At 39.0% G+C, this 13252-nt stretch overlaps 1 protein-coding gene across 4 annotated transcripts in view; it reads left to right on the top strand.

Moving 5' to 3' along the window:
- The window catches only part of cadm4 (cell adhesion molecule 4), a 154920-nt gene that overhangs the window by 133159 nt on the left and 8509 nt on the right, over positions 1-13252 (top strand). For 2 of the 4 annotated variants that reach the window (XM_006791658.3, XM_006791659.3), the window contains exon 6: positions 2532-2704. In XM_006791658.3, coding sequence (XP_006791721.1) covers positions 2532-2704 — 173 coding nt within the window. Of the gene's footprint in view, positions 1-2531; positions 2705-12359; positions 12685-13252 lie in introns of those variants that run through there. The other 2 variants (XM_087848305.1, XM_087848304.1) reach the window with 2 other exon arrangements.

Raw genomic sequence — 13252 nt, 5'->3', positions numbered from 1 at the left:
CTGCACACCCATAGACACACACACAGTCACACACACATTACAGTACCCTTGTCACCCTCGCGCTTGCTCCCTGGCCCTGTTAAATGCCTGTTAAGCATTAATGACTAATTATATGTCACTTCCTTGTGGCGAAGGGTACACTCACTGTCTGTCTGTTACTAGGCGGGGAGATTAAGGCAGACAATGTCTTTTCATTTAGCTTGATAGCCTGATTATTTGTGTGTTATCTTTGTAAGGGATTACTCAGAGTAAGAGTGCAAGTTTGTTATTGCAAGAGAGGAAAAACGGGAGATTTTGTTTGAAAACATCAGTGTGGAAAGGGAGAAAGTGTGTATATGCATCTATGCTGAACCAAGAAGGTGGTTTAATTAGACTTCCTGAGGGATTAGATCCCAGATGAGTCAGGATTGTAATCTGGCCAGGGTGGCAAGAGCCATGAAACCCTGCCAGACACACACACACAAAGATTTGGGGGTCTGTAATCCTTGTACCTCCCATCTGCTCTGCCTTCCCAGCCTTGTGACCAATGCATTTTGTCTGCCTGCTTCTGCACTTCAACTCCTACTACACATTTTTTCCCTCACTCTACCTGTAATACATTCTTCTCGTTTTCTTTCCTACTCTTAACACCTGACAACCCTTTACTCTGTCATCTGCCCCCTTGTCACTCTTACCCAGTTCTTTCAAGCACTCGCTGCCCTCTAACCACATATCTCATGATTATTTATCGGGATGCATCCCTCGCTTGCCACGATTTCTCCTCCAAGACCCTTCTTTCATTCTTATGTCAACCTCACCCTATGGGCTTCTTTACCCTCCGTCTTCACCTCTTTTTTTTATCATGCCACCACTTCTGGTAGTGCCAAAGTCAATCTGATACTGACTTCCTTTGCTTCTAAAATTATTTAGCTCTTCAGGCTTTATTAAATATCTTTCAGACTATGCGTATTCTATCTATTGCATTGTTATGTGAGGTACTTGCTGACAGTGTTAAGCAATGTCCTTGGAAATATTTGATTCAATAACCCATATTTTTATCCCGTGAATTTAATAACAGCATGACTACAATGATTATTAAAGAAGTTATAAATTACATTACTTATTAACTAACTACCAGTTCTGTCAAAAGTGCCTCTGAGCTGATCTAAATCCTGAACAGCCTTATATCCTGTCTTCTTTATTTGACAAGCATAGAAGCATAAAGTAATTATACAATAAAGTTATTTTTATTTGGACAAACAACAAGTTACATGTTAGAGATACAGTGGCCACTAACAGCTAACTAAGGCCAATCTTTTACCTCGTTCTTTTACTGTCAAGGTAAAGCCTAAGGGTTAGTCGTCTCTTCAGAAAACATGAACTAAAGTGTGTGATTACTGCATGTAAGCTTATCTTGAGATATCTTTTTTCCACAAGACATCTCTTTTTTTAAACAATACAGCTTGCTTTGTCATTTTGAAACCACATACCAGCAGAGATACAGAGCAATGATCAGGGAACGCAGGTAGAACGTTTCTGAACTGATAAAAGACATGCAGCTACTCAAAATGTGTATGTCTATGCTCATGTTACGTGTCACGGGGACAGCAAGTAGACAAGCCGAGGTCTCGTTCTCCCCAGCCACCTCCAGTTCATCAGAGGAAACACAGGGGCATCCACAGGCTAGAGTGTCCTGGGTCTACCCTAGGGTCTTGAAACACCCCACCTAGGAGGCCCCAGGAGGCATCCTAGTAAGATCACTGAACCACCTCAGCTGGTTCCTTTCAATGTGGAGGAGAGAGGTCTACCCTCATCCCCTCTCAAATGACTAACCTCCTCATGACATCTCTAAGGCAGAACCCAAACCTCATTCAGTGGAAGCTCATTTCTTCCACACGTATCTGCAATATCATGCTTTCGGTCACAATACAGAGCTTGTGACCATAGGTGAGGGTAGATTGAGAGCTTCACTTTAGCACTCAGGTCTCCACCAAACTCCCATCATGATAGCAAATAGCACTGCTTCTTGTAGGTATAATAACAAACTGCAAAAATTTGACATCTAAAGCTAAAACCTATAATATTTAAGTTAGAAGATTCCAGCATTCTAGTCAGCTAGGGCATTTGGAGTACATGTATGAATTTCCTTTGGGCAGTCCAGTTTCCTGGGCCAGAGACATGTATGTCAGGTTAATTAATGACTCTTAAATGTCCATATATATAAAGATGCTGGCCCAAATCAGGGTTCTGCCCTCTCCTTAAACTATCAACAGTCTTTGACAGCACTGATTATGTCATTTTACTGACAGGTTATGGAACTGGGTGGTACCTCTAGCACTGCTCTCAAATGGTTCTCATCACACGTATCTAACTAGCACTTCAGAACTGCATGTCCTCAACAGGACCGCTCATGTGGGTCCCCCGAGGCTCAGTGCTTGGTCCAATTCTGTTTTCTTTATATATGTTAGCCCTGGGTCATCTCCTACCATTGCTATCTAGATGTTACACGGTTGACTTTTGATAACTGATTGAAGGTTGCATATTTCTTACAGGCCCAGAAACACTCAGTGGTCCAAGATTAATGACACCTTACCTGAGAGGGCAGAGATTTCTGGCACTACTCTTCAGATTTCCCGTCTTAGCCAATCACACAACGGGACATACCTGTGCCAGGCCCAGAACGACTATGGTCGTGCTGCTGATCATTACACGCTGTTGGTGTATGGTGAGTAAAGATCGCTAACAGTGAATTTGCTGAACATTTTCTTAGTATTAAGACAAGTGCTTGCAAAGTTTGCTCCAGTGGTTCTTTTTATGTCCCTTAAGTTTTAGTACCTGAGGCTGTAGTTAACGGTCCTGAATAATTTTATGTTCAGTGGTTGCTTTGTTAAGCTTCTTATTTCTTTTCTTATTTTTTAATGATAATATTTTAGAGAAGTCTTTTAAATTGTATTGATTCTTTTATCTTCCCAGAGTATTTGGAGTCTGTCTATACTGGCAGTGGGCAACAGACCCACTACAGCATGATGCTTGTCTCATTTTTCTTTCAGCTTTATTTGTTTTTTTGATTCGGACACAGCAGGAAACCTTTGCTAAGCCTGCTGTGCAACTGATTTCACAGTGCTATTGATTCCACGAGGAGACTAGCATGCACAGATACTAGTCACCAACATTATTATTCTGGCTATCGCTTGTAAAGAAGCAGCTTATTATCTCCACTGTGACCCAATCTTCTCCTCAAGGAATTCAAAATAACTTATCTTCAAGTGCAATAGCTAAAGATACAAGATATTTTGACAACTAATGAATTTCACAGTGTGTAATGACACGGACAAGACAAGGACAGAAGTTGAAACACAGTGTGCAGTGAAAAACCTGTTGGAATTCTTTTCTTGTTGCATGAACAGAGGTTCTAGAGGGGAGGAAGATGCTGGTAAAATGGCTTTTGTTATCACGATCTGCAAATAAATTCACTGGTGCTACATTCCCAAAGTGTATGTAGTAACCTGTTCTAGTAAGCAAGCTCACAATACACGTCTATACTCTTACAATGACCCCCAGTAGATTTTAGACTTTGTTTTAAGCACTAAATGGAGAAGATCCAGATTATTTATCTCAGCTGCTTCTCTAACACACTGCTGAGATCTATACTACTAGGAAGTTCAACAAAGCCAGGCTGGCTTAACAAAACCCCAAATCCCAGTTGGAGCTGGTATCACAACAGCGTGATGGGCGTTTCACGCGTCACAAGACTCCACTTCCACACAACGTGATCTTTGAGAATGCCTCCTACTCCAGTTGAGATATTATAAGGTGATGATGATAAAACAGTGATATAAATCTATAAACAATATAAAAAAATCTAACAGTCAATCGCAACACTGTCACAAATAAAACAAGAGATTAATGCTGCAGAAAAATCAATAAGCTTGGAATTAAGTGCGCCGAGTGAAAAAACAAAGAGCAAGTTAATTATTTTATCGCCACTTGTGCACTCAATGTTGCTGTCTGTTTCTAACATGACAGCCACGCTTTAGAGCTCAAGAAAATATAAACTGGATGCAATAAAATATTAAAGGTTACCATTCCACAGCCTAATAATGGAGATGTGGAAATTGCTTTGGTTTATCGACAGATCAAAGTGGAATTCATTCTATTGATGTGTTTTCTGTGTTCTGGTAGCTGCAGTTTCATCAGTGTAAAACAGACTTAATAGTACATTAGAATCAAGTATACAAACATTTATCCATTTATGCATACCAACTGAATATATGCATATATAAGCTGGGCTTCATGTATGATGTTAGTAAGGTCTGGCTGCATATATAAGAATCAGTGTGAAAACGTCTCTTTTCACAGATTTTAAACCCAAACTCTGAACCTAACTTACTGCTGTCCAGGTTATATGTTCACCATAAGTAACCATGGTGATTTAGCCAGGTTTGAAAAAGAAAAAGCCACTGTCATGACTCATCACAGCTCACTTACCAGTTAGCGCTGTTAGCATTCTGTGATTGCAGGTTCAGAGTTTCTTAGCTATTGCACACAAGATTGTGGAGTGCGGTGTGACCCCTGTGTCCAAAGCAAATGTCTCCCAAGTGAGACAAATGAAGAGACTTTGATTTTGATAAGCCTACATACTACATACTAAAACCATGAAATTAAGATTTTATTTTTTTTTAAACTGGAACTCTTTTAAAAAATCAGCTAAAGACTTATTTATGTAGCGTTTTTGTTTTATTTGATCTTATTGATAATGCCTGCTTTAATTATCAGCTTTTGTTTCTTCTGTTATATCCTGTGTTTTTGTTGCTCTTTACTATATTTAAAACTTCTGTTATTTTTTGTGATTATTTCTAGTTTTTATGTAATTTATTCTATTTTGTTTTACAGCACTTTGTGACTCTGTCTCTGAAAAGTAATTTATAAAAAACACATTTGTTACTTATCCACTTACTTGCTATGCTAGTCCTTATTTTCAATAATAAGGACTGTGTGTATGTATATGTATATATATGTATGTATGTGTATATATACATATATATATATATATATATATATATATATATATATATATATATATATATATATATATGTATATATATATGTATATGTGCGTGTGTGTGTATATATGTATATATTATATATATATGTATATGTATGTATATATGTATATGTACAGAGTACATGATACAGAGTACAAAAAACGATACTTCTACCACACACACACACACACATACAATTAATTGGAAGACAGGTTTTATTATATTCCCTGTCGATAAAAAATAAAATCTTAATAAAAATGACCACAAAAAAATTTTAAGTGAAAAATAAGCACTTCTGTTAAATTATTGCAGAGTCTCCACATTGTAATTTTACAAAATATCACTGAACTATTGGCACTGTCTCGAGCTTTCAGAATAATAAATAAACACTTCTGTTTGGAATAAAATAAATACAAATTAGGTTTGCGAATAAAATAAACTTTTAAATTATTGCAGAGTGTCCATATTGTAAACAAACAAACAAAATAATTATTATTAAATAAATAATAAATAAAATAATAATTGGCTCCCTAGTGGCCAATCTAAAAAACTACAACAGAAATGACAAGCCACCTTCTGATTAATGAAATAAATTGGTATCGGTTCATGATATCGGTTAACTTTTACGAGTATGAGTACACACACATTTTACAGTATCGGCCCCGATACCCAATACCAGTATCGGTATCGGTGCATCCCTAGTATATATATTTATATATGTGTATATATATATATATGTGTGTATATATATATATGTGTGTGTGTATGTATGTATATGTATATGTATGTATACATACATATATAATGTATGTATATATATATATATATGTATGTATATATATGTATATATATGTATACATATATAAAATCACATTACACTGTTAGATGTTCAGCACAGCCAAATTTCCAGATAATGAGGTAAGTATAAGTCCAATTAATCCCTTTGAGCTGAAACCTCAGGCATCAGATTGCTCTAAATATTTGGTTTCAGCTACTTGTGGCTCTGTATCATATCAGTGAGAGCTGATATCCTTACTAGGGTCATTTGTAACCACAGCTCTGAGTGTAAGCACATCACTTTCCTACCTCTGTTTGTGAGGGGCAGCTGATCAAATGAAAGGGGGACTTAAAGGGAGGGTGGCGAAGAGGAATTAAAACAGCTTCACCAAGGCTCAAAATAAATAAGCATATTTTTTTTTACATGTGTAAATGTTGCTAGCAGAGTTCAATCATACAACTGTGGAAATGAACACAGCAGTTATCCCTTATTAATAAAAGGCGATGCTAGCAATGCCGCTTGAAACATCACATGAATATCTCGCACCACTTCTTTTCAGGAAATATGACAAATTGGCTAAACTTTCTCTCTGGCTTAGAAGTACATTTGAAAAGAATATGTTTAAAGTTGTGTGATCCAAGAGAGTAAGAACTCTGTAAAACTTGCAATCAAATAAGGACAAAACAAGATTTGTGAAATTTTAACAAGACAGCAGCAGTAGGGCTGAATTGTAAAGCAAGCTCGTCATTAGCGGCTTATATGGATTCATATCCAATGCATTTGTGGTTTGACCTAATTACGTGCACACCACTGTCACTCAGTAGGTTTGCCCTTTTGATCTAACCCCCCACTCCCCCACTGGCAGCTCCTGTCATGTCATTCTAGCACCTGGTTTGAAGATCAGAAGCAGTGGGAAGAATGAAGGAAGCTGAGACATGATATCTTATGTAACATTCTTAGGTTGCTTTTAGTTAGCGCACCCTCGTCTATCTATCTTTCTCACTGTTGCACTTTCTTTTCCACACCGAGCGCACTTTTGTACAATAATCAGATGACACACGTAATGGCAGCTTTCCACAGACATCACGGGTGGCAACACTGGCAAGATGAAAGATGACATCACCACCAGCTCTTCTTTCTCTCGCACTTATTCTTTCTTTCGTTCTCTCTGTTTCTCTATTCAAAAAGGTTAGACATGTCGAGCTTTGATGAGTGTTGCCACCACTGTAGAAAATGTTCTGTCTTCTTCCACTTCACCATTTCCTTAGCAGTCATCTCCATTTATTTTCCTCTGTGGCATTTTTTCCTCAAATTTCATCATTTATCTTCTTTATTTAATGTCATTGCTCTGTGCTGCTTGTTAATTTGACATATCGCTCTCTTTTTTTTTCTTATCCTTTCATTTTGTGAAAAAAATGATACTTTCAGATCAAGGAATCTGGCCTCAATAAAAATCCATAAAAGACAGGAAATCCTCATAAACAACATAAGCCTAGTTTCAGCTCCTTTGTGCTGCACCATAGATTTTCAGCAATCAGCTCCTTAAGTCTTCTCCATGCCCCATATCAGTCGTAGGTTGCTGTACTTCAAAAAAAAAAAAAAATGTAGTCACCCACTGGGCAGATTGTTTTAAACCTTATCTCAAAGAGCTCAGAGTTGTTGATGCAACCATCATATTAATCTGTAGGCAACTGAAAGTCGCACTTGCTTTTCCTGAATGTCACAACTAATAATCCAGCTAATATGGTGAAAATTATTTCTTGAGAAATGTCAAACGTATCCATTGAATTCAAGCTCTATGCACGCCTTGCTATACATTTGTATTGATGCAAATAAACCACCAAGGATGATTTAACATAGTGCTGGTGACATGCTAGCTTCTGAAAACTAAATGAAAGTCGCCAATCAATAATAAAACTGATGGGATTGAATGCTATAAAACACAAGATGAATCATAACTCCAACATTTTACGCAGCATGTGCTTTCTTTCATTCCAGCACCCACATTGTTTAAGTAGGTGTCATCATCTGTTTCTTTCATTCAAATAATGATTAACTTATTTTGTAGCGAGGATCTTCACTTCTTCCCAAAGCATTATGCAGATCAAAAGAAATGCAGCTTTACTGGTGTATTGATGTAGTCGCATGCTTTACCTTTTCAATCTCTCTGAGGTTATTTTCTTTTTTCTGTTTGAAACACTCTTGTTATTCACCTTTTCCCATTATACCTTGCTGTATTCCGTTCCTCAATGTCATTTTTTCCTTGTGCTTTCAACTGCTCTCACCTTTTTAGCACCTCCTGTCCACTTCCTTTTCCTGTCAAACACCATCACTATTTCTCACTTGGCCACCGGTTTGCCCCCTATTCTAGGTTCAGCTGCAGTTCAGTGTCTTTACCGAAGAAGGCCTTTCTCTCTGAGAAGGCGACACGGAGCAAACTGGGTGTAAAGTAGTGAGAAGTTGGATTGGGGGAACGGGGGTAGGAGGGTGTGATGGAGAAATGAATAGAGGGAGATGAAGGACGATGGAGGTTGAATGCAGGTTAACATTCAGTACCACGGCTTGTCAAATACACAAAATGTCAGTTTAGCTGGCTCCCAGCCTTCCCACAGGGAATCCCTGGGTGCACTGGAGGAGGAAGTGCAGGCAAAGAGGGGATGATGGAAGATGTGTGTTATAAGGTATGAGTCAGCAGAAATGAAACCATTCTGTTACAGGTGCAAAGAAACTTGTTCATCTCTATGTCTCATTTTGTGTCAACCGTCCCTCTGTGAGAATTATCTGCCATCAGGGTCTGCAGCCTGAGCTCAAACTCAGGCAAAAGGGGCTTCAGATTTGTCGCAGGTGCTTTAAGTGCTGTCACTTTACAAAGAGAGGCAGGTTTAATGCTAGCCAAGGAGAATCGTGAGTGAGAGGTGGGAAACTCTCCAAGGGGCCTTGGTTGTGCAAAGACATGATGCATTGAGGCTGAGCTTTATTGGACGAATCAACCATTTCTACCGCATATTACTCTGTGTGTGTTATTGAATTTTTATTCCTGTATACATGCATGTTTATGATTTAAGAGCAAGGTTTCTCAGAGTGTCCGGGGACCAATCAGAGGGCTAGGCAGCATTATATGGGCTGCACAATCATTCCTCCACAGTTTATGGCTATTTTCACACACTGTCTTCATCTCTGACCTTATATAGCTATTACCCAAAATAGGTGTGAGCACAGATGTACTAAATCACAGTTCACGTGATGTGAATTGTGGGAAATGGGGAGTAGAGCACATGAGAGTCATGTCAGTCCACAGCAATCAAGGAACACCTTACCCAAGACAAACTGAGTATTTCAAGTATTAGAGCTAATGTTGAGAGATTATGTTGCTTGTGGGTGGTTTTAACTCTTTTATTCTAGTGATCATAGCACACAAACACGTTTCTGTCTTCCTAATAGGACAGATGGTGCTGGTTTGAAAGCTAGAAACCAGCACAAAAGCGATTTACTGAAATTAAATGAAGAAATTAATCACCAACATAAACCACTATCCTCTAAACAGACACATTAAAACGTTAACTACCCGTGTGTGATGTCTGCATTTTTTTGTTATGGCTCTTAATTCGTTTCCTTAATTGACACACTTTAAGAAGCCTTGATTTAGAGAGAGTGAGATATTTCCTGTTGCTGTGCATGTAGGTGTGTGAACAAATTAAAACAATGAAATTAACTTTCTGCAGCATTCAGGAGGCCACTATTGATGTAAATGTGAGAAATTTCGAAAGAATGAGAAAGCAAAGGCACACGCACGCAAACACATAGTCTCAGAGCGAGTATCTGCAAATTCCTAAAAGGATGTGGCCTCTCTTGGGTGTTTCATCTCTGTGCCACCATTGTTAAGTAGAAATTGGATTTTTTTTTTTATGTGTATGCGCAAAGATGCATGAGCATACGAGTGCCTGTGACGGGGAGGAGAATGTTGTTGATTGTCTGGTGAAAGCCCAAAGGGCTTCCTTATGTAATTGAACTTAGTTGCTGCACTCAGATGAATCGCCAAGCCAATAAAACCTATTAGAATTGAATTGCATGAGAGAGTGTGCAAGATGGAGAGAGAGAGAGAGAGAGAGAGAGAAAGAGAGAATGGAGATGGGGAAATAAGTATTATAGTTTTCATATACTTAACACATGTGCATGCACGTGTATGCATGCGAGGGTGCTCGTTTCTGTGAAATACAGAACGAAGCGAACAGTGGGAAGGATGCAAACTGGAAACTGATTTACAGAAAGTTGCATGGAAAGCAAAAGCAAGGGACAAAAAGATGAAAGGGTGGGTACACGGTGAGATAGAGAGGGATATTAGGTGACCAGGGATTAGTCTGTCTCCTCGACTGTTGTAATGAGCCGTCAGGGTAATTGGAATGAAAAAAAAAACCCAGACCTCCACTTAATGAAGTGAGACTTTCAAAAAAAAATAGAATGAGAAGGAAAGTGTAAAAAGGTTAGAGGCAAGGGGCCGAAGAAGCTAGACTGAGATAAAGCCGAGTCGTTTTAGTTTTAAAAAAGAAAAGCTTCAGTGCTATTTTCTTTCCCTTGTGACAATGCACCTGACATCCGAGTAAATTTACTCTATGAGTTTTCAGGTAATCAGTGTCGACCTTTATGGTCACAGTAGTGGACCTTCGACCGATGTCTAAGCACTCAGTGCACTAAAAGATAACTGGCTAGACAAGCAGTGCTTTGGGCTAAGCCCTTAAAATAAAGAACACTGAACATGAAAGAATAACAGGGCTCATCCAAAATGGTGGCACCGTATCCTCAGGCGCACTACTGTGAGAATGAGATACGAGGAGAAACGTCATTATCGCAAGTGCCGCCTCATCCATCCCTCGAAATAACATGGGCTGTGTGCCTGATTGGCAGGCGTATAGTGTTAATGAATAACAATATGATGTGGGGGAAAAAGGACGCTATCGGCCAAGAGAACGACAGCTGTATGGCATTCTCCTTAATTAAGTTGAAGAGAGGCAGTGAGGGAACGCAGTCACAGAGGAATGAAACCAGAGAGCCAGCTGAGGCAGCCAAATGAAGGGAAGTGGAGAAGTGGACAAAATGGGTTGGGGAGCGAGGGTGAGGGGGAAAAAAAGAGTTTTGTTGATAAAGAAAGAAGAAAAGATGAGTGAGACTGAAAAAAGTTTAAAATAGTGAGCGGGGAACATTTATTTTTTCATGATAGTCAAAAGAAATTAATCAGCGACCAGTTAATTGGTGCAGTGACCTCAGCAATTAATCTTCCGCTCTTAGGCTCAAATGAAATCTACATGCATCCACACACACATACAAAAGCATATAACATACAGCAAGGCACTCATACACTGAAGAGAGATTTAAGTAAATTCTATTTTCTATCAAATTCGATTTGTTCCACTCTCCATTTTACTTTATTTTTCCCGCAGATAACTCTTCATCTTTTGCACAAAATACATTATGCATCATGTAAGTCGTGCACACAAGAGAAGACCAAGGCTAGTCTTGAAGAAAGGAAAAAAAGGCAGTAGTGGGGGAGGTATTGTGCTGACATAAGAGGAGTGCAAAAAGAGATTGATGATCTCAGGGCCGGTGGGAGAAAGAGAGAAGAGACAGAGGAATACTTACCAATAAATTACTCCTGAACAGAAAGGGCAGCGCGTGTGCGTGTGTGCATGTGTGTGTGCAATTAGGCATTTGTGTGTAAGCACATGTACACTGAGTATGCGTGTTTTCATGCAAAAGTGCATTTTCCTCTATTACAAAATAACTTCACTGTGTGTGTGTGTGTGTGTGCCCTACACTGAGTACATAGACTTCCTTGCATGTTTCAGTTTTATATAAATTGTCTGATGAAGTGGCGTATTATTCATTCTGAAAGTGCTGATGCACACACACTCACGCCACCATCTCCCTTTTAGCTCTTGTCAGCCATTATTTTTATCTTTAACAGCACTGAACTTGTCTTTTTCTACCTCTCTACCTACCATTGTGTCTTAGCCATTGATTTGGAGAATGTGTCAAGATCCAAGCTATTGTTCAGCATTGAATGAGACAGTCCCTGCATGGCACTGTTCCATTGGGAATGCATCTGTCACAGACAATGTCTCTGTCTCTCCTGCCATTGTACCATAGAAAATGTGTCAGTGATAGAGAATGTGTTCCTATATATTCCAATTGCTTCACAGATGAATGCCAGTCTGCCAGGTGTAATTCTCATCAGCTGCCACTTTAAAGCGTGTTTTTCACATTGTGAGCATCTTTAACCTCCTTAGCTGGTATATAACCTGCCAAAGAACATTGCTAATGTGTTTGTTTATCACTTTTCATGGGTCAGAATATATTTCTTTTTGAAATCTGCATACATTTTGGGGGGAAATGATTACTAATGTTGATATTTTAGTGTTTGAAACAACTGCAGCCACAGAAATGAATGAAGCATGTGTCATGTTTTACATCCAGTACTACCTTTACTACAAAACACCTTTTAAAATGTCCCTCTGTGTTGTATTTGTATGTCTGTGTTTATCCCATTCCCTGTCTGCCTGTAGATAATGTGTCTGTCACTACCATGGTCCCTTCCACTCCTACTCCTACCACCCCACCAATCACCTCCCATTCTACCACCCCAACCCTCCTACCACCCACCTTGGCCCTGGATCCAGAAGGTAACACACATGCATATCTTTCTTTTCTGGCTTTGCTGCACCCCAATGGGAAAACAGATAACTATGACCTGCAAGGAAGAGCTCACATCTGGGTTAGCCTAATTCTTTTCTCCAAAAAGACTATACTTAAGTTTAGGGGGTTTTTTTCTAGCTTACCTTTTAAAATTTATTATGGATTTACTACAGAAAAGTTTTTGTATTTTTAAACATGGAGCCAAAGAACAGTATAATTAGTAGACTATAATCCCTTTGAGCAGTTGTCCACATCAAAGTAACAGTACTTGTTGTTGCCACTGAAAGCCTCATGCTTTCTATACATTCTATGTCTTTCATTGTGGCCATTACTAAGGTGTTCAAGTGGATTGTCATTTAATTGCAGGATTTCAGCCTTATTTATTGTCCCTCCACATTTCCCATAGCACTGTGATGCAGTGCTACATGGATTACACTGAAGATTTTTCACAGTTACGGGTTACCATTCTTTTTGTCCCAAAATTTTTATATATATATATATATATATATTAGGGGTGCAACGATACTCGTATCGATATCGAACCGTTCGATACAGTGCTTTCGGTTCGGTACGCATATGTATCGAACGATACAACATTTTTAATTTATTTTATCAACTTTCCTTCTGACGATGCTGTCTGTGTTGAGCGCTGAGTGGATCTGCGCTCGACAGTGCAGCCTAGGCGGAGTAGTCGAACACAGATTCACTGAGCGCAGGGCAAGCTAGCTAGACAGAAGTTAAGCTCGTTGCAACATGGCAAATT

Source organism: Neolamprologus brichardi, chromosome 11 (genome assembly GCF_056152115.1).
Source record: "Neolamprologus brichardi isolate AB-2024 chromosome 11, ASM5615211v1, whole genome shotgun sequence".
Classification (NCBI taxonomy): domain Eukaryota; kingdom Metazoa; phylum Chordata; class Actinopteri; order Cichliformes; family Cichlidae; genus Neolamprologus; species Neolamprologus brichardi.
Note: the sequence above shows the minus strand (reverse complement) of the source record. Positions and strands in the feature narration are given on the sequence as shown.